The sequence below is a fragment of the Podarcis melisellensis genome, assembly GCF_964234715.1.
Source record: "Podarcis melisellensis genome assembly, chromosome: 6".
NCBI classification, from domain to species: domain Eukaryota; kingdom Metazoa; phylum Chordata; class Lepidosauria; order Squamata; family Lacertidae; genus Podarcis; species Podarcis melisellensis.
The window spans coordinates 86,047,875-86,066,225 of NC_138538.1; the positions used below are offsets into that span (position 1 = coordinate 86,047,875).

The 18,351-nt window shown below is 43.5% G+C and overlaps 1 protein-coding gene and 1 long non-coding RNA gene across 3 annotated transcripts in view; both read right to left on the reverse strand.

Annotated features, from left to right (window-relative positions):
• LOC309371892 overlaps positions 1-18,351 on the reverse strand; it is a 54,330-nt gene that overhangs the window by 11,259 nt on the left and 24,720 nt on the right. The window lies entirely within an intron of this gene.
• The window catches only part of PLA2G4A (phospholipase A2 group IVA), an 81,154-nt gene that overhangs the window by 8,121 nt on the left and 54,682 nt on the right, over positions 1-18,351 (reverse strand). For both annotated transcript variants that reach the window (XM_081914865.1, XM_081914864.1), the window contains 9 exons: positions 16,216-16,253; positions 14,700-14,829; positions 13,658-13,794; positions 12,390-12,612; positions 9,581-9,695; positions 7,994-8,131; positions 6,898-6,990; positions 3,670-3,738; positions 1,528-1,770 (listed from right to left, as the gene is read on the reverse strand). In XM_081914865.1, coding sequence (XP_081770991.1) covers positions 1,528-1,770; positions 3,670-3,738; positions 6,898-6,990; positions 7,994-8,131; positions 9,581-9,695; positions 12,390-12,612; positions 13,658-13,794; positions 14,700-14,829; positions 16,216-16,253 — 1,186 coding nt within the window. The remainder of the gene's footprint in view (positions 1-1,527; positions 1,771-3,669; positions 3,739-6,897; positions 6,991-7,993; positions 8,132-9,580; positions 9,696-12,389; positions 12,613-13,657; positions 13,795-14,699; positions 14,830-16,215; positions 16,254-18,351) is intronic.

Below are 18,351 nucleotides of genomic sequence, written 5' to 3' on the forward strand. Positions count from 1 at the left end.
GCCACAGAATGTCTAGTTCTATTTCCAGTGACCTTAGGGCAGTTAGTATATTCAATGAAAATAGACCATTTAAAAGAGAGCAATATTTTTTGACTATTTTGCGGAGCTCAGAAGCAGTGACCACTCTCTCATGTCTCGATTAGGCATACTCCCTGTGAAGAAGAAGAGTTTGGATTTGATACCCCGCTTCATCACAACCTGAAGGAGTCTCAAAGCGGCTAACAATCTCCTTTCCCTTCCTCCCCCACAACAAACACTCTGTGAGGTCAGTGGGGCTGAGAAACTTCAGAGAAGTGTGACTGGCCCAAGGTCACCCAGCAGCTGCATGTGGAGGAGCGGGGAAGTGAACCCGGTTCACCAGATTACAACTACACCACACTGGCTCCATGTACTGTGGTACCTCGAGTTACAGACGCTTCAGGTTACAGACGCTTCAGGTTACAGACTCTGCTAACCCAGAACCAGTACCTCAGTTTAAGAACTTTGCTTCAGGATGAGAACAGAAATCAGGCTCCAGTGGCACGGCAGCAGCGGGAGGCCCCATTAGCTAAAGTGGTGCTTCAGGTTAAGAACAGTTTCAGGTTAGGAATGAATTAAGTACTTAACCTGAGGTACCACTGTATTTACAATGGATAACAGCTATTGATAGAAAAGCCAGGCACTCTTTCTCCAATTGCAGGGGGTTGCTTGGGAGTTGCGCCAGCTGAAGTGAGAATTATATCCCTAGACCAGGGTGGGGAATATCCCCTCTCAAAGGGCTGCATTCCCACAGAAAAAATGTTCAGAGTTGCATTCTGTTGGTAAGTGGAGACATGGCCCAAAATGGGCAGGTCCAAGACCTAGACAAAACACTGATCTCTCTCTTTCACACATACCCAAACACACACAGGAAATTCACCTTGTTGCATCCACGGTATGAGATGAGAAAGTGGCTCCCTATCTCTGCATGCAGCACAGAATAGACAGCTAACCAGGATGACAAAGCAGAAGGCTGCTGCTCCTCCACCAAACACATTGGCTTGCCAACCAGCCATGCAGAAGGCCTTTCCAGTGCCTTTCCAGGGACGTGGGTGGTGCTGTGGTCTAAACCACTGAGCCTCTTGGGCTTGCCAATCAGAAGGTTGTTGGTTTGAATCCCCGCGACGGGGTGAGCTCCCATTGCTCTGTCCCAACTCCTGCCAACCTAGCAGCTGGAAAGCATGCCAGTGCAAGTAGATAAATAGGTATCACTGCAGTGGGGAGGTAAACGGCATTTCCGTGCACTTTGGTTTCTGTCATGGTGTTTCGTTGCACCAGAAGCGGTTTAGTCCTGCTGGCCACATGACCCAGAAAGCTGTCTGTGAACAAACGCCGGCTCCCTTGGCCTGAAAGCGAGATGAGTGCCGCAACCCCATAGTCACCTTTGACTGGACTTAACCATCCAGGGGTCCCTTACCTTTACCTATTGGGAAGCAAGTCGCATTTGCTGTTCACATACTTGGACGCTTTCATGAGAGAGGAAGAATAAATGAAAGTGTATGCACTTACCTGCGACAGCAGTATCCATTTCATCCTCGTCCACAGATTCTTGAGCACCATAGCTGGCCAAAGGAGAATACGGGTAGCAAGTATTGAGATTCAGGCCCAGCATGAAGTTGTGTACTTTGCCTGCGCGTCCTTCCCGGGTGGTGAAAAGGGCGCTGTCGCCCACGAGAGCCATAAACATCCGCTGAACCCAGCTCTCCTGGTTGCTCTGTTCACGTTCTTTCTCAGCATCAGGGTTTTCTGAGCCTGTAGACCGAGTAGGAGCAGAAAGAACTTCAGCATATGGAGGAAACTCTGGAAAAGTGATCTGAAGGAAACGGTCCAGTATACCTGAAGGAGCGTCCAGTATACCCCCATCGTTCAGCCCGGACACTGAGGCCCTTCTGGTAGTTCCCTCACTGCGAGAAGCCAAGTTACAGGGAACCAGGCAGAGGGCCTTCTCGGTAGTGGTGCCCTCCCTGTGGAAGGCCCTCCCACCAGATGTCAAAGAGAGGAACAACTACCATACTTTTAGAAGACGTCTGAAGGCAGCCCTGTTCAGGGAAGCGTTTAATGTTTATTATTTTCTATTGTGAGTGACTCTGAAAAGTCCCTCGGTGCAGCAAAATACAAATGCATACCTGAACTAACAAGAAAGAAAGCAAACAATAAAACAAACAAACCCAAAGGGCTTCTAGCAATAAGTACTAAATATAAGTATTAAAGTATTGAATATTTTCTTGTGTAGCAAATCAAAAAAGGACATACTAATCTGCTTCCATCTTAAAAGGAAGGAGGGAAGGAAGGAACACTCCTTTTCCTCACTTTACTGATACGCCATAAGGAAAAATCTTCCATGACCAGAGTAGATATGAGAAAATGGAACTGATTTGCATGTGGAAAAGTGAAAGGGGAAACTGTCTGGCCAAAAGGAAGATCTTATCTGCCCAGCTGAGCTTTTTTGTTACTGATGTAATTGAGAGAGGCACACGCAAGTCTTAATGTTCCCCTGGAAGGCATGACACGCTCAGAGCCATACTGTCCCTGCCCAACATTGTTCAGAAGGGTGGGCTCTCCTTTGACCGTAAAGAGAACTCTCATTCCAGGTTCCATAAATACCCCAGACGTTTCTAATGAACCGCAGCCTGGTTCGTCAATAAGAACATGTGATTCACAAAGTGACTTCAACTATTTCGACTATTTCAAAAATTAGTTGGAGTCACTGTTGCATCCAAAGTCCTGCAAGACGGAAAGTGAGGAGACCTATTTTGGCTGCACAAGCTCCAGGCTTCACACGGCAATGGACTGGCTTAGGAACATGGAGAGCCTTGGTTGGTCAATAGTTACTGCACCCCTGAAACCCCAGGAAATTGGGCAGAGGTCAGGTCTCCTCCACAGAAGAACAGCTCCATCAGCAGTACAGTGGTACCTTGGTTCTCAAATGCCTTGGTACTCAACCAACTTGGAACCCAAACACTGCAAACCTGGAAGTAAGTGTTCCAGTTTATGAGCTTTTTTCGGAAGCCAAACATGCTCCATTTTGAGTGTTATGCTTCCGATTGAGTGCCACACTTCCGTTTTGAGTGTTAGGCTGAGGGTCTGTCTGTTTTTGCTATTTATTTTGCGATTTTGCAGCTCTTTTTTGTTTTGTTTCTGTGACTGTGTGAAACGCAGTTCAGCTACTGATTGACTGACTGTGCGACTGCAGTACATTGTTTATTGCTTTCATTATATGGATCAGAACAATGGTCTCGTTAGATAGAAAAATTCATGTTAAATTGATGTTTCAGAGGTTGTTTTTACAAGTCCGGAACGGATTAATCCGTTTTGCATTACTTTCTGTGGGAAAGCGTGACTTGGTTTTGGAACACTTTGGTTATGGAACGGACTTCTAGAACGGATTAAGTTTGAGAACCAAGGTGCCACTGTGCTCTGCTCTGCCACCAAAAAAGGTCTCACATTTCATCTTAACACACACACCACCCAACCACCTCCACCTTACCTAACTTTATGAAGCACCAGGAAACAGTTCATCAAAAAGCTGAGTATTCCTTTCTCGGGTCCTAAATAGTACCTGAATTTTCTCCTTTTCATTATGTCTTGCTTTATTGGGACACACCAGTAAAAATAGTTGTATGAAGTATCATGTCTGGTGACCTTTCTTACCTTTTGGTCCCTGTGACTCATCATCGCTGTCTGAATCATTGCTCACTAGGTGCCGCATCCTGATATTTTCTGTGGAAATAAACAAAGGAAGATTTGGGTACCTTAAATGGCTGGGTTGGCAAAATGGCAATCAAAGGAGCTCCACAAGTTCTTGGAAGGAGAGAGTAACGCTGGTATAAAACAATAAACAATCTGAAGCTAACTTTATGACAAAAGGATTTTCCACATCCATAAAACCAGCAGATCGCCAAGCTAAAGGACACTTGGAGATCTCTACGGTTAAAACTACAATACAGAGCACTGTCTTTTGAAGGAACTTAAACAGGAGATTAATATGTTTCAAAACTACTTTTTTTTTCTGACCAACTGACGAGAACTCCATTTTTCTTCTCCCACTACCAAATTCAAAACATACAAGCAGAGAAGAACACTAATTTAAGCTTGAGCAGAGAAACACGGCTAACTTGAATTATATGACAGTCGCCAGCCTAATGCACAACATGTTGGCTTTCTAGACTACAGTGGTACCTCAGGTTAAGTACTTAATTCGTTCCAGAGGTCCATTCTTAACCTGAAACTGTTCTTAACCTGAAGCACCACTTTAGCTAATGGGGCCTCCCGCTGGTGCTGTGCTGCCGCCACGTTGATTTCTGTTCTCATCCTGAAGCAAAGTTCTTAACCCAAGGTACCCAAGGAGACGAGCGCTTCCTGAAGCATATGATGCCAAAATATCATATTATGAGCCATAAAAAGAACTCTTACAAAAGTGCTAGTGGGCAAAGACTCCCCTCTCAGCCTCTTCTTGACTTCACACTATTGCTGAACTCTTCAAACTTGCCTCTCAGAACCACATCAAGGTCGAGTTTCTACATTACCTTGGCGTTGTGGTTCCTGCCACAAAACCACTGCCCCATGTCTGGCTCCCACATTACCCTCTGTATCAAATAAAAGCATCTTCACATGTGAGTAGGCCGCGTCCTATCAGTCCTTCTCCCTTCCATGGGGGCTGCTGATAGGAGAAGCAACCTACACAATGTGGACCACGAAACAAGAAATGTCTGTATCTCACCTTGGTAACAGAGAAGCCAGCCATGGGAAGGAACCACCTAGCTGAGGTAACAAATGGACCAAGCTCAAAAAGCATCAGGAGAGGGAAGTGCTTCCTAAACGCTGCCTCTGGTTTGGGTCTTTCCCACAGCAGCATCCCCTTTGATAAAGATGAAATAGTGTATTTGTACTGGCATCTGATAAGGGACGCGGGTGGCGCTGTGGGTTAAACCACAGAGCTTAGGACTTGCTGATCAGAAGGTCGGCGGTTTGAATCCCCGTGATGAGGTGAGCTCCCGTTGTTCAGTCCCTGCTCCTGCCAACCTAGCAGTTTGAAAGCACGTCAAAGTGCAAGTAGATAAATAGGTACCACTCCGGCGGGAATAGTCTGGTTCGCCAGAAGCGGCTTAGTCATGCTGGCCACATAACCCGGAGGCTGTACACCGGCTCCCTCGGCCAATAAAGCGAGATGAGCACCGCAACCCCAGAGTCAGCCACAACTGGACCTAATGGTCAGGGGTCCCTTTACCCTTTACCTTTACTGGCATCTGATAACTAGGATATTAAGCCAGGTTAAAAGACATTAAGCCAGGGTTTCTCGTTTTCTATACAACTGGAAACTGTGGTTTAAAACAAGCCAGTCTGAAGGAATTAAAGAGGGGAGGAGTTAAGTAAGGTATGTGCGGCCCTGACTCTCGTTCCCAGCTCCAAAAACATTCATTCTGAAACCAAGAACGAATGTCTGAAACAGACCGTTGCTTTTTACTGACCCTAGAAAAATCTTAGCTTGTCTCAGAAGCTCTTCCTACATTATCTCAAAAGATCCTTATGAAACAGTCTCAGACTGGGTAGGCTGAATATTAAATGGTTCTATTAACTCACAAAGGAATGTTTAACTCAACTAGATCTGCACCAAAAAAAGCCCAGGTAGATTCCTTGCAAGTATATTTGATTACAATGACTTTTTATGAAAGTCACGCCCTCAAGCAATTTACATCTGTGTAGATCAACATCAATGACAGATTTACATATTTTCATGTAATCTTCCCAGCTTCACAATTACTCACACTACTCAAGCCATTCTAAAAGCTAATACCTAAAGAAAAAGCAACAGACATTTAAGGGAGATGACAGAGTTACAAACTTGGAACATCAGGGGAATGTTATGGATTTAGTGAATATTGATTTCAGTATGGCTTCTGACAAAGTCCCCCATGATATTATAGCAGAGAAGTTAGTAAAATGTGGGCTGAATGAGGTAACGTGAGGTGGATTTGTAGCTGGTTGATTGACCGAACCAAAATAGTGCTTATGAACAGTCCCAGGTCATCCTGGAAAAAAGTGACAAATGGGGTCCTCCCTTAAAGAGGGCATGTATTGCAGTGAGACCTGGAAACCGACACCCTGTGTTGTGGGTGGGTACGATTGGTCAGCCACAACACCCGATTGGTAGGTCCCTCGAAGCTGGGTACACTCTGGCCAATGGGACGCAGTCCAAACGGTTCGGTTCGAGGGACCTATTTAAGCCCATGCACATGACCCAGAGCCTCCTCTTTCGGCGCATGCATTCAGAACACACGCCACCTCTCCCTACTTTTAGGGCTTTGCGCTTGACCTTGCTATGCCGTTGTGTGTCATCTGTCATTGGGACAGGGGCACGGCAGGAATTTTCCCTACTTGGCTGATTGGCTGTTGCCATCTGGGTTTCGCCTGCCGCGTAGCAAATGGTCACAACTTGTAGGGTTGCGGATAGGCACTGGTTCAGATGATAGGGATGGGAGAACGCTCTCGCCATCCCTATGTGAAGGGTATTCCGTTAGGGGAATCCAGGGACTCGATGGTTTGGTCAACCCCTGAGAGGGGGTTGTGCCCATGCCCGAGTCCAGGGAGACATTTGGGTGGTGGAGATAGCCTGTTCCCGGCTTTCTGCTTATCCAGGTGTTCACCCTTGGCTGACCTATGCTCAAACCCTGGGTCAGTGCTACCTGCATGGCAGGGAGCTAGTCGAACCAGAGCCTATGCAACCAGTCACTTTCTGTAATCAATAAAATTCTAGCCTAAATTCTGCCAAAAAACCAAAACCAAAATTTGAGCCAAGGTTTCTGGGTCTGAACACGCAAATGGGGTTCTGTCCTGGGCCTATTGTTTAATGTCTTTGTAGATTTATTGTTGTAACATTACCTAGTTCTTCTTCCATTGTAGGCCCTTTATTTTGAGAATTAGAAACTCCAAGGACTCTGTTGAATAATATAGCAAATGCACTTCCCCAGACACCTGAAAAAAATGAAATATAACAATGTTGTTGTTGATGTTGTTATAATTAATAATAATAATAATAATAATAATAATAATAATAATAATAATTTTTTTATATCCCGCCCTGGGCGGCTTCCAACAAAATATTAATATACAATAGTCTATTAAACATTAAAAGCTTCCCTAAACAGGACTGCCTTCAGATGTCTTCTAAAAGTCTGGCAGTTTTTCTTCTCTTTGACATCCGGTGAGAGGGCCTTCCATGGGGCGGGTGCCACTACCGAGAAGGCCCTCTGCCTGGTTCCCTGCAACTTGGCTTTTCGCAGTGAGGGAACCACCAGAAGGCCCTCGGCGCTGGACCTCAGTGTCTGGGCTGAACAATGGGGGTGGAGACGCTCCTTCAGGTATACTGGGCCGAGGCCGTTTAGGGTTTCAAAGGTCAGCACCAACACTTTGAATTGTGCTCAGAAACGTACTGGGATTCAGTGAAGATGCTTTAGAACTGGTGTTATATAGTCCCGGCGGCCACTTCCAGTCACCAATTTGGCTGCCACATTCTGGATTAGTTGTAGTTTCCAAGTCACCTTCAAAGGTACCCCTACATAGAGCACATTGTAGTAGTCCAAGTGGGTGATAACTACAGCATGGCGAGACAGTCCGTGGGGAGGTAGGGTCTCAGCCTGTGTACCAGACGGAGCTGGTAGACAGCTGCCCTGGACACAGAATTGACCTGTGCCTCCATGGACAGTTGTGAGTCCACAATGACTCCCAGGCTGCACACCTGGTCCTTCAGGGGCACAGTTGCCCCATTCAGGACCTGGGAGTCCCCCATACCCGCCCGCCCCCTGTCCCTCCAAAACAGTACTTCTGTCTTGTCAGGATTTAACCTCAATCTGTTAGCCGTCAACATAATAACCACCACCTGCCCGCCTCCTGTCTCCCCTCCTGTTGGTAGATATTGGTAGATGCTTAGGTATTGTTCACTTTCTGGAAATGCTCACATATCCCCTCAATTACTTACCCATTAAAAAATGCAAAGGGTTTTCTTTATATTTATCCACTACTGTTCCCATAAAAAATTTGCTGCCGAACAAATTAGGAGCCATAAAGGTACCATATTTAGCCATCCCGATTTCATAGGGACTGAATTCCACCCAATCTGTAAAGAAAAATATAAAAAGGGCACTGGTTAACAAACAACAACAGAAGAAGAAGAAGAAGAAGAAGAAGAAGAAGAAGAAGAAGAAGAAGAAGAAGAAGAAGAAGAAGAAGAAGAAGAAGAATTGCTTTAATACAGCACAGGAACAGAAGTGGTGTGCAAAAGATTCTTAAGGCTCAACAAAATCTTGACTTCCATCTGCTATCTTTCATTGCCAAACTGCATATATGCCAACAACTACTAGCCCATGTGGTAAAGTGAAAAAAAAGAGGGGGGAGGTAAAGGACCCCTGGACGCTTAAGTCCAGTCAAAGGTGACAATGGGGTTGTGGCGCTCATCTCACTTTCAGGCTGAGGGAGCCGGTGTTTGTCCACAGACAGCTTTCCGGGTCATGTGGCCAGCAGGACTAAACCGCTTCTGGCGCAAGGGGAAGCCAGAGTGCATGGAAGTGCTGTTTACTTTCCCACCGCAGTGGTACCTATTTATCTACTTGAACTGGTGTGCTTTTGAACTGCATGCCACCCTCTATATTCAGCCAGATTCTTGCTTGCACTACGGCAAGCAGACACTGCTATTTTCCTCAGCTCATTTTGCACCTACTTGCACCTCCCTTTTCATCTTTTTCTGCGTTCTTCCAGGAACTTTACTGTGTTATTATGGTATGCCCTTCAGCAAATTATACATGACACCCACACAGAGTGAGAGAGAAATTGGGGCGGGAGAGGAGATATTTACAGATTAATAGGTGAAAATAGGTCTGTGAACAAGTCCCCACAAAACCCATTGCTGCAACAGGTGCCGCGATAGACTCTATTTTGTTCCCGCCTATACAGTTCATGAGTTTCCATTTTAAACTCTGAAATTTCACAACAGCTTTCCAGAAATAGGTCTAAATTATGTCTGAGTCATCGTAATTACGAGCAGTCATAGGTGTGATCAGCGCTCACTCAGAATAAAAATATTATGGATAATGGGAACTCAACCAAAATTGTGAAAACTCTTCTCAGCTGGCAAATACCTTGATCCGTTGCTTTTCTAAGCAACGTTCTTTTAAACAGAATAGTAAAAGTACCAAGAAGGAATGCAAGATTAATCTTAAGAATTCACAGACCAGCTCATGAAAGGAGAACTAATTATTGCTCTTCTAAACACACCTTTTAGTCTAAGTGGGTCAGGGAGGATTATTTAAGTTCAGGGGAAGGAACCTTCTTTGTGGGCAAGTTTTGGGAGACGCATGCCAGGTTTTGGCAGGGACAGTGGCAAAAAAATGAGAGGGGCCAGAAGGCAAGAGTAGCCAATACCACAGACGTGCTTAAATCAGATATGCCAAATGACACATGCAGAAAGAAATAATCAAGTTGAAGGGGGCTTAAATAAGGCTGTTTTGATCCTTCTATCTGGCCTATATTCAGATACACACATATATATATAACGGTGTGATTTGACTACCTGCAAACATCAGTTCTGATACATCAGGTTTAACGTGGAGGCATGTAAAGAGCGGCAAAGCAGACTGCGCTTTGTTGATTTTCTCTTTCATATCAGACAAAGTGTTGTTCATTCTCTACAGGGGAAAAAAGAGAGCAGAAATAATTTAAAGAATAGAGTTAGCAATCCAGCTAGTATCTGGTCGCTTTTGTGAAATCGTTCAAGAAGGCAAAGGACAACAGAACTACTCACAGAAAACTACTACTACTAATAATAATAATTTATTATTTATACCCCATCCTCTTAAGTTAGATTAGTGCAACGCATTGTACATCGGGCCGTCTCTGAAGATGATTTGGAAACTTCAGCCATTGCAGAATTCAGCGACCAGGTTGCTAAGCATATAACGTCAATCCTGGCTCAATTTACACTGTCTGCCAATTAGTTTCCAGGCCCAACTCAAAGTGGTGGTTTAAGACCTATAAAATCTTTAATGGCTCAGGACTGCAATACCTCAAAAACTGCCCCATCCCGTATGAACCAATAGGGACACTGTAGTCATCATCCAAGTCCCTTCTTTGTGTGCCTTCTCCACGAAAGTTCTGGAGGGTGGCGACACAAGAATGGGCCGTTTCTGTAGTGGCTCACCTTGCATCTTCATTACATAGCGCCATGCAAAAAATTCCCCTTCCCCCAGGCTAACTATATTGCCTTCTACACTGGGGTGGAGAGTGTTTTTGTTTGTTACTGTGGTATGAGTTTTTGTGTTTTTAGATTGCAAACCACCCTGTGATCTTCAGATGAAGAGCGCTATAGAGATTTGATTAATAATAATAATAAGCCAAGCAAGCCCACCCTATTCTCAAAAGCCTTGCCCAGAATCAATTATTGAACAATATACAAAGATTAAAGCAGTAATAAAACTACAAAACAGCATATGTGCAATTCAGTCCAACAGGAAATAGATACTTTCAATTGGCTTTTTAATTAACTATTGTGCTGATTTTAATTATAGTGCTCATTTTAATTAACGTTTTAATTAATTAAAACAACAAGACAGTAATTAAAGCAGGAATGGAGAACCTGTGGTCCTCCAGATGTTACTGGATTAAGAATGATGGCAACTAAAACCAGTGGCTACTTGAGAATGATGGGAATTGGAGCTGAACGTCATCTAGAAGGCCACAGGTATCCTATATCTGCATTAAATAATAATTTGTTATTTATACCCCGCCCATCTGGCTGAGTTTTCCCAGCCACTCTGGGCGGCTTCCAATCAAGTGTTAAAAACAATACAGAATTAAATATTAAAAACTTCCCTGAACAGGGTTGCCTTCAGATGTCTTTTAAAGATAAGATAGCTACAGTGGTGCCTCGCAAGACGAAATTAATTCATTCCGCAAGTTTTTTCTTCTTGTGAGTTTTTCGTCTTGTGAAGCATGGTTTCCCATAGGAATGCACTGAAAATCAATTAATGCGTTCCTATGGAGACCGCCTTCAGACCAGGTCCGGGGACAGTCTGTCCCCGGACCTCTTCTGAAGGCTGGCGGGGGAGAAGGGCTTTTCTTCCCACCGCCAGCCTTCAGAACAGCCTTCTGAATGTTGGTGGTGGGGAGGAAAACCTTCCTCCCACCGCAAGTCTTCAAGACAGGTCTGGGAACAGAGGAGAAGCGCTGCGCGCCTTCTCCTCTGTTCCCAGACCTCCCACCGCAAGCCTTCAGGACAGGTCCAGGAACAGAGGAGAAGGCGCGCTGCGCTTCCCCGCTGTCCCCGGAGATTTCCCTATGGGCTTTCGTCTTGCGAAGCAAGCCCATAGGGAAATTCGTCTTGCGAAGCCGCTAAAAATCGGAAAACCCTTTCGTCTTGCGGGTTTTCCGTTTAGCGAGGCATTCGTCTTGCGGGGCACCACTGTACTTATTTCCTTCACATCTGAAGGGAGGGCATTCCACAAGGCGGTGCCACTACTGAAAAGGCCCTCTGTCTGGTTCCCTGTAAGTTCACTTCTCGCAACGAGGGAACCGCCGGAAGGCCCTCAGTGCTGGATCTCAGTGTCCGGGCTGAACGATGGGGGTGGAGACGCTCCTTCAGGTATACAGGACCGAGGCCGTTTAGGGCTTTAAAGGTCAGCACCAACACTTTGAATTGTGCTCGGAAACGTACTGAGAGCCAATGCAGATCTCTCAGGACTGGTGTTATGTGGTCCCGGTGGCCACTCCCAGTCACCAGTCTAGCTGCCGCATTCTGGATTAATTGCAGTTTCCGGGTCACCTTCAAAGGTAGCCCCACGTAGAGCACATTAAAGCACCAATTATACACCAGATCATCATAAAACATTCCATAAATAAAACTACAAGACCAAGGCAAATTTAAAAATATTTCAGCAGTGTCAAAGAGCGAACAGATTTTGCACAAAGCAGACTTGAGCTGCTGGGGCACCTTTTTCCATCTCCACAGAAATTTTTGCATCATAAACAAATATTATTTTAGAACTGCAACGTAATAGAATTTTATGCCATACTTGTGGGCTTGAACAGCAGACACTGCCTCAATGGACACTGAAGTTACACAAATTGTTCATCAATTGTAACATTATTATACGGCATAAAACACTGTGGGAGAGTCTCGATAAATAAATATGTGGACTTTGTGAATTCTTCTGGAAGGCTGAGAGAGAAATAAGCTCAGAATACAAAACTTGACATCACACATACCAAACCACAGATAGATATACTGATTTGCAAAGCAAAAAGTAAACTGATCGGCCCAAAAGATTTTTGACCGTGCTACAGTAAAACCTGCGCCTGCCTCCAAGTTTTATTTGCAAACTTACATTTTGGATCAGAGTTTCTCCAATCAACATTCCAAAGATATCTGTAAATGTAACAGGCTGCCCAGACCTCTTCTTTTTCCATAACGCTTCAATATATCGCTTTACTTTCTGAGGAGTGAGCAGTTTTAATGGGTTGTGACTGACACAATTCTTCAGCTCCTCATTTATTTCCTTTGGTCCTTTTACTGGGAAATCTGGGTGAGAGTACAAGGCTGACATATACCTGCAAATGGCCACAACCAAGTTTAGAGTTACTGCGCAGAACATCTAAAATCATTTCCAGCAGCAGCTGAAGATGTTTCAGTACCAAGGTAAAAATAATGATCCCTTAACTCCACCCTCTGGATGATTTAAGATAGCCAGAGAAACGATGTACTGTAAAATACATGAATCAGGAGCAAACTTATTGGGGGGGGGGTTCAGTTACATCTGAAGATGCAATTACAAAATTTCCTACATTGCAATATTTCATTCATGTAGGGAGGCCGCTGGTGCTGTGGCCTAAACCACTGAGCCTCTTGGGCTTGCCGATCAGAAGGTCGGCAGTTTGAATCCATGCAAAGGGGGGAGCTCCCGTTGCTCTGTCCCAGCTCCTGCCAACCTAGCAGTTTGAAAGCACACCATGGCAAGTAGAAAAATAGGTACCACTGCAGTGGGAAAGTAAATGGCGTTTCCATGCACTCTGGCACTCATTGTGACTCCCCCATGCACCAGTGGCAGTTTAGTCCTGCTGGTCACATGACTTGGAAAGCTGTCTGTGGGCAAACACTGGCTCCATTGGCCTGAAAAGCAAGATGACCGCCACAACCCCATAGTTGCCTTTAATTGGACTTAATCATCCAGGGGTCCCTTTTTTCAATTTCATTCATTCAGAAAGCATTTTAAAATCACAGAATCAAAGCACCAGAAGAGCCTAGAGCAGTGAGGGCCAAACATGAATACAACTCCCATCATCCCTAGCTAACAGGACCAGTGGTCAGGAATGATGGGAACTGTAGTCCCAAAACAGCTGGAGGGCCACGTTCGGGCATCACTGGCCTAGAGGCACAAGCCAGATGCTCCATCAACTATTAACTGAAAAGGGATTTGCTTCTGCATTGGTTTCCATTCCTGCAACCTGGTTAAAAGGATCAGCAGATAAGGAACTCAGGATGTTCCTATTCAAAACCATTTCAACTTTTCATGCATTGACCTACATCTAGAAAGAAAGAGATTTGAAGGAAGTTATTATTATATGAGAAAGTTGAGATGAGGACAGGGAAGCATACCATGTGGATCCAGATAAGCCAGCGATATACGTTGCACAGTCCAGAATTCCAGATTCATACAGTGCTTTCATCACCCCAGCAAACCCCACTGTGGCACGGAATCCACCACCAGATCCCAATATTGCAATCACCGGTACCTGGATAAGCATACAATAAAGATGGGTTTTTTAACATTCAATGTGTGTGGCTTAGGGTGGGAGGGAGAGACTGGTCTAATTGTTTAAAATTAAGATTAAAATAAAGTCCCAGACATGCGACAATTTCCAGAAAACAAATCCTAGCATAAAGATTTTGCCAGCAGAAGCTAGAAAATGAGTGTGTTGAACTTTAAAACAAGAAACTGCAGGACTATAGATAGCAGGAATAGAGAATAAATTTCAAAGTCAAGCATTAACAAAGCCAACTGAGTAAATATGCTCAGCACCAGATATGCTGCTGGTATTTTAACAGTCTGGACTACAGACACACCTATTCAGTAACTTTGTTGTTTTATGAGTATTTGCATTTAAAAAACTCACTACTGAGATTCTGACAGCAACAGCCATCTTAGCTACGGGACCGCCTCTCCTGGTATGCCCCACAGAGGAACTTACGGTCTTCAAATAAAAACACCTTGAAGGTCCCAAGCCACAGAGAGGTTAGGCTGGCCTCAACTAGAGCCAGGGCTTTTTCGGCTGCGGCTCCAACCTGGTGGAACGCTCTGTCACAAGAGACAAGGGCCCTCCAGGACTTGACATCTTTCCGCAGGGCCTGCAAGACAGAGCTGTTCCACCTGGCCTTTGGTCAGGGCGCAGCCTGACTCCCTCCTTTGGCAATCTTTACAAAACTTTAGTTTATGGTTGCCATCAATTTTGATTTTAATTCATTTTTATAATGTTTTATAATGTTGTACTGTTTTAGTGTTGTTAGCCGCCCTGAGCCCGGCTTCGGCTGGGGAGGGCAGGATATAAATAAAATTTATTATTATTATTATTATTATTATTATTATTATTATTATTATTATTATTATTATTAGCTACTGACATGAGCCTTCCAAACTTACATCACGCGTAGAGGTGAGGTCTGTCCCCAGGAAACTGTTCAGATGGTGCATTACTTTAGTTTTCCGCTGCTCTCGGAAAGCCTTTTCCTCATCACACAGTGCCATGCTGAAACGGAGGTCTGTTGATGAGCTGCCGGGCAAAAAACAGACAAGTTTTACAGCATGGAATTATATGAAAATGATGTACCAATGATATTTAACACCAGGCATAGGCAAATTCCGGCCCTCCAGATGTTTGGGACTACAATTCCCATCATCCTTGACCACTGGTCCTGTTAGCTAGGGATGATGGGAATTGTAGTCCCAAACACCTGGAGGTCCGGAGTTTGCCTATGCCTGTTTAACACCAAGTAAAATTGCAAAAATGTATGAAACAAGTTCAAATTTGTGTTGGAAATGCAAAGAGAATGAGGGTAATTTTTATCATGTGTGGTGGACATGTATACAGGTAAAGGCTTTATGGGAAATGATATATAATGAATTAAAGAAAATGTTTAATAATACATTTGTTAAGAAACCAGAAGCCCTTTCGGGAGGTATAATAGGTGAAGAGTTACCAAGAGAGGATAAAAGAGTTTTTATGTATGCAATGACAGCAGCAAGAATGCTACTAGCCCAGAGAAGGAAAGAAGGAAAAGTACCAACAAAAGAAGAATGGCAGACGAAACTGATGGAAAACGCAGAGATGGTGAAACTGGCAGGGAAGATCAAAAACCAGGAAGATCAAGGATTTTTTAAAGATCGGAGTAAAATTCTTAATTTATTTTTTTAAAACCCCACTGTAAACAGTTAAAATCATTGGCAGGGTTGTAATGACACTTGCAATGTGGAACTGACTATGATAACTAATGGCAATTATATGTCAGTGCTGTTGTAAATTTTTACATGGGAGTGGCTGATAGTTGCTGATACTCTACTCTGCGACCACCAAGAGACTTCATTTAGACTTTATTTTCTCAACACAAAGACAGTTCACCATCTTTAATCCTATTAAAATCAATGGGTCAAGCATATTTAACTGTGTTTAATTGTTCCCTCTGTGTTTTAGAAGAAGAAAAAACAGCAACCAGCATGAAAACTGGACATTTGCCCTTTAAACTTGAACTGTACGTTTGATGTCATATTCTGTGTTCTGCAGAAAGGTTATAGTCCAGCAGATTTCTAGGCTTTCTAGTTTTATGTACCCAAAATCAGCAACATTTTTAGAATATTGCAAACATTGCTTAGACTCTAGTATGGTACATTTGAATCCCATCAGTTTAAATAAGTGGGATAATTAAGTACATGTCAAATACCTCCTCTAAAGATTAATGGGGCTTGCTGGATAATACGAACTTCCTACCTGATATTTTCAGTGCTAAGTTATTCTAACAGTTAGCTCTACACAGTTAATTTTACAGCTTCACACTTAAATTTACAAAACATAGCAAAGCAACAACAACCAAAACCTACTCTCAAAACCACACTGCTTCTGAAATCTCTAAATTTCTGTTTTTATTGTATCAAGATGACTTACCAAACTTCCAGAGATACCTCCAAACTAACGGTAATGACCTAAACAAGACAAGTTACAATAGGATTAGATTCTTGTGGGGAAAGATCATGGTCTGTCTTTGCAGTTAAATGATAACAACAAAATGTAGTTTACTCAACAATGCAATTAATTAAGCTATGGAATGACAGAAACTTTTAGAAAGTACAGAACTTAAGAGGGCTACTAAGTAAGATTAAAAATAAAACCCTCATAGGATCAGACCCAAAAGTCCATCCTGTTTCTCACAGTGGCTAGACAGAGAATTCCAGCAAGTTTAAAGAAACAGACCAAAGCTTGTAGGTTACTTCACCCCCATCGTTCAGCCTGGTCCAGCTCCGAGGGCCTTCTGGTGGTTCCCTCACTGTGAGAAGTGAGGTTACAGGGAACAAGGCAGAAAGCCTTCTCGGTGGTGGCGCCTGCCCTGTGGAATGCCCTCCCATCAGATGCCAAGGAAATAAACAACTATCCGACTTTTAGAAGGCATCTGAAGGCAGCCCTGTTTAGGGAAGTTTTTAAGGTTTGATGTTTTGTCATGTTATTAGTATCTGATGTTTTGATGTTTTGTCATGTTATTAGTATTAGTATAAACCCCGGCAGATGAGAGGGGTATAAACAATAAATTTATTTATTTATTTATTTATTTATTTATTTTTTATTATTATTATTATTATTATTATTATTATTATTATTATTATTATTATTATTATTATTATGACAATGCAGGAGTGGCCAGAGAAAAGGGGTGGCAGTGCATGTCATGCTGAACTCCCTACTGCTCTTCATCTTTCCTGCCCTAGTGGCTTTGTGCTGCTGACCTTTCCTGTCACCTGTTCCTAAAACCATCACCTGGTGTAGCGGCCATCCAACTTTCAGGACAGTGCTTTAATCCTAAGCTGCTGCAAAATACCCCCTTTAACTTCTACAATTCACCTGACTTTCACTATACAGTGGTACCTTGGTTCTCAAACTTAATCCGTTCCGGAAGTCCGTTCCAAAACCAAAGTGTTCCAAAACCAAGGTGCACTTTCCCATAGAAAGTAATGCAAAATGGATTAATCCATTCCAGACTTTTAAAAACAAACCTTAAAACAGCAATTTAACATGAATTTTACTATCTAACCAGACCATTGATCCATAAAATGAAAGCAATAAACAGTGTACTGCAGTCGCACAATCAATCCACCAGTAGCTGAACTGGGTTCCACACAGTCACAAAAACAGCCGCAAAAACAGACAGACCTAAGCGTAATACTCAAAACGGAAGTGTGGCACTCAAAATGGAGCACGTTTGGCTCCTGAAAAAAGTTTGCAAACCGGAACACTTACTTCCGGGTTTGCAGTGTTTGGGTTGCAAGTTGTTTGAGTACCAAGGCGTTTGAGAACCAAGGCACCACTGTATCCATAGTAAATAGTAACTGAATGTTTTTTTCTTTGTTTTTAGTTTTTATCTGTTTTAATTATCAATTTTGTTTTTTATCCACTTGATATTCTATTCTCTGACTGCTGGTCTATGACTGTAATAAACTGATTGATTGATTGATACTGTAAATACAGCACCACCTTCTCTGCTCTTGTTGGGTCATTTGCTTGTTTGGTGCCTTAAAACAAGACACCTCCAAGGCAGTTTACAGAAGAAAAGGTTGACTTCTTCCACCTCTGTCTCCGTCCACAGCCCTCTTCCCTTTGTGGATAATCTTCCCCAGCTCCATCTGCTCCCAACTCCTTAAAAATATTTAGCACTAAGGAGACATAATTAGAGGCAAACCACAAACGAAAAGCCAGCCGACAGCTCCTCCCTTCCTGTGTGCTTAACTTAGATTCCCCTCCAGCTCTCTTTGCCAAGTTGTGTGCCAAATAAGCAGCCTGGCTCCAGGTCAATTGTTTCTCCCTGGGTGGCATGGATAAAGTCTTTTTTCTTCTTTTGGTCTGCCCAGCTCCTGAAAGCACCATATATATTGATGGTGCTGATCATAAAAATAAATATCGCCCTTCTCTCTTCCACGGACATTTTAGAAGTGTGCCTTCCCCCATATCAACCTTCTCAGTGGTGGTTATTAGGATGGCGGCTAACAGATTGAGGTTGAATCCTGACAAGACAGAAGTACTGTTTGGGGGGAC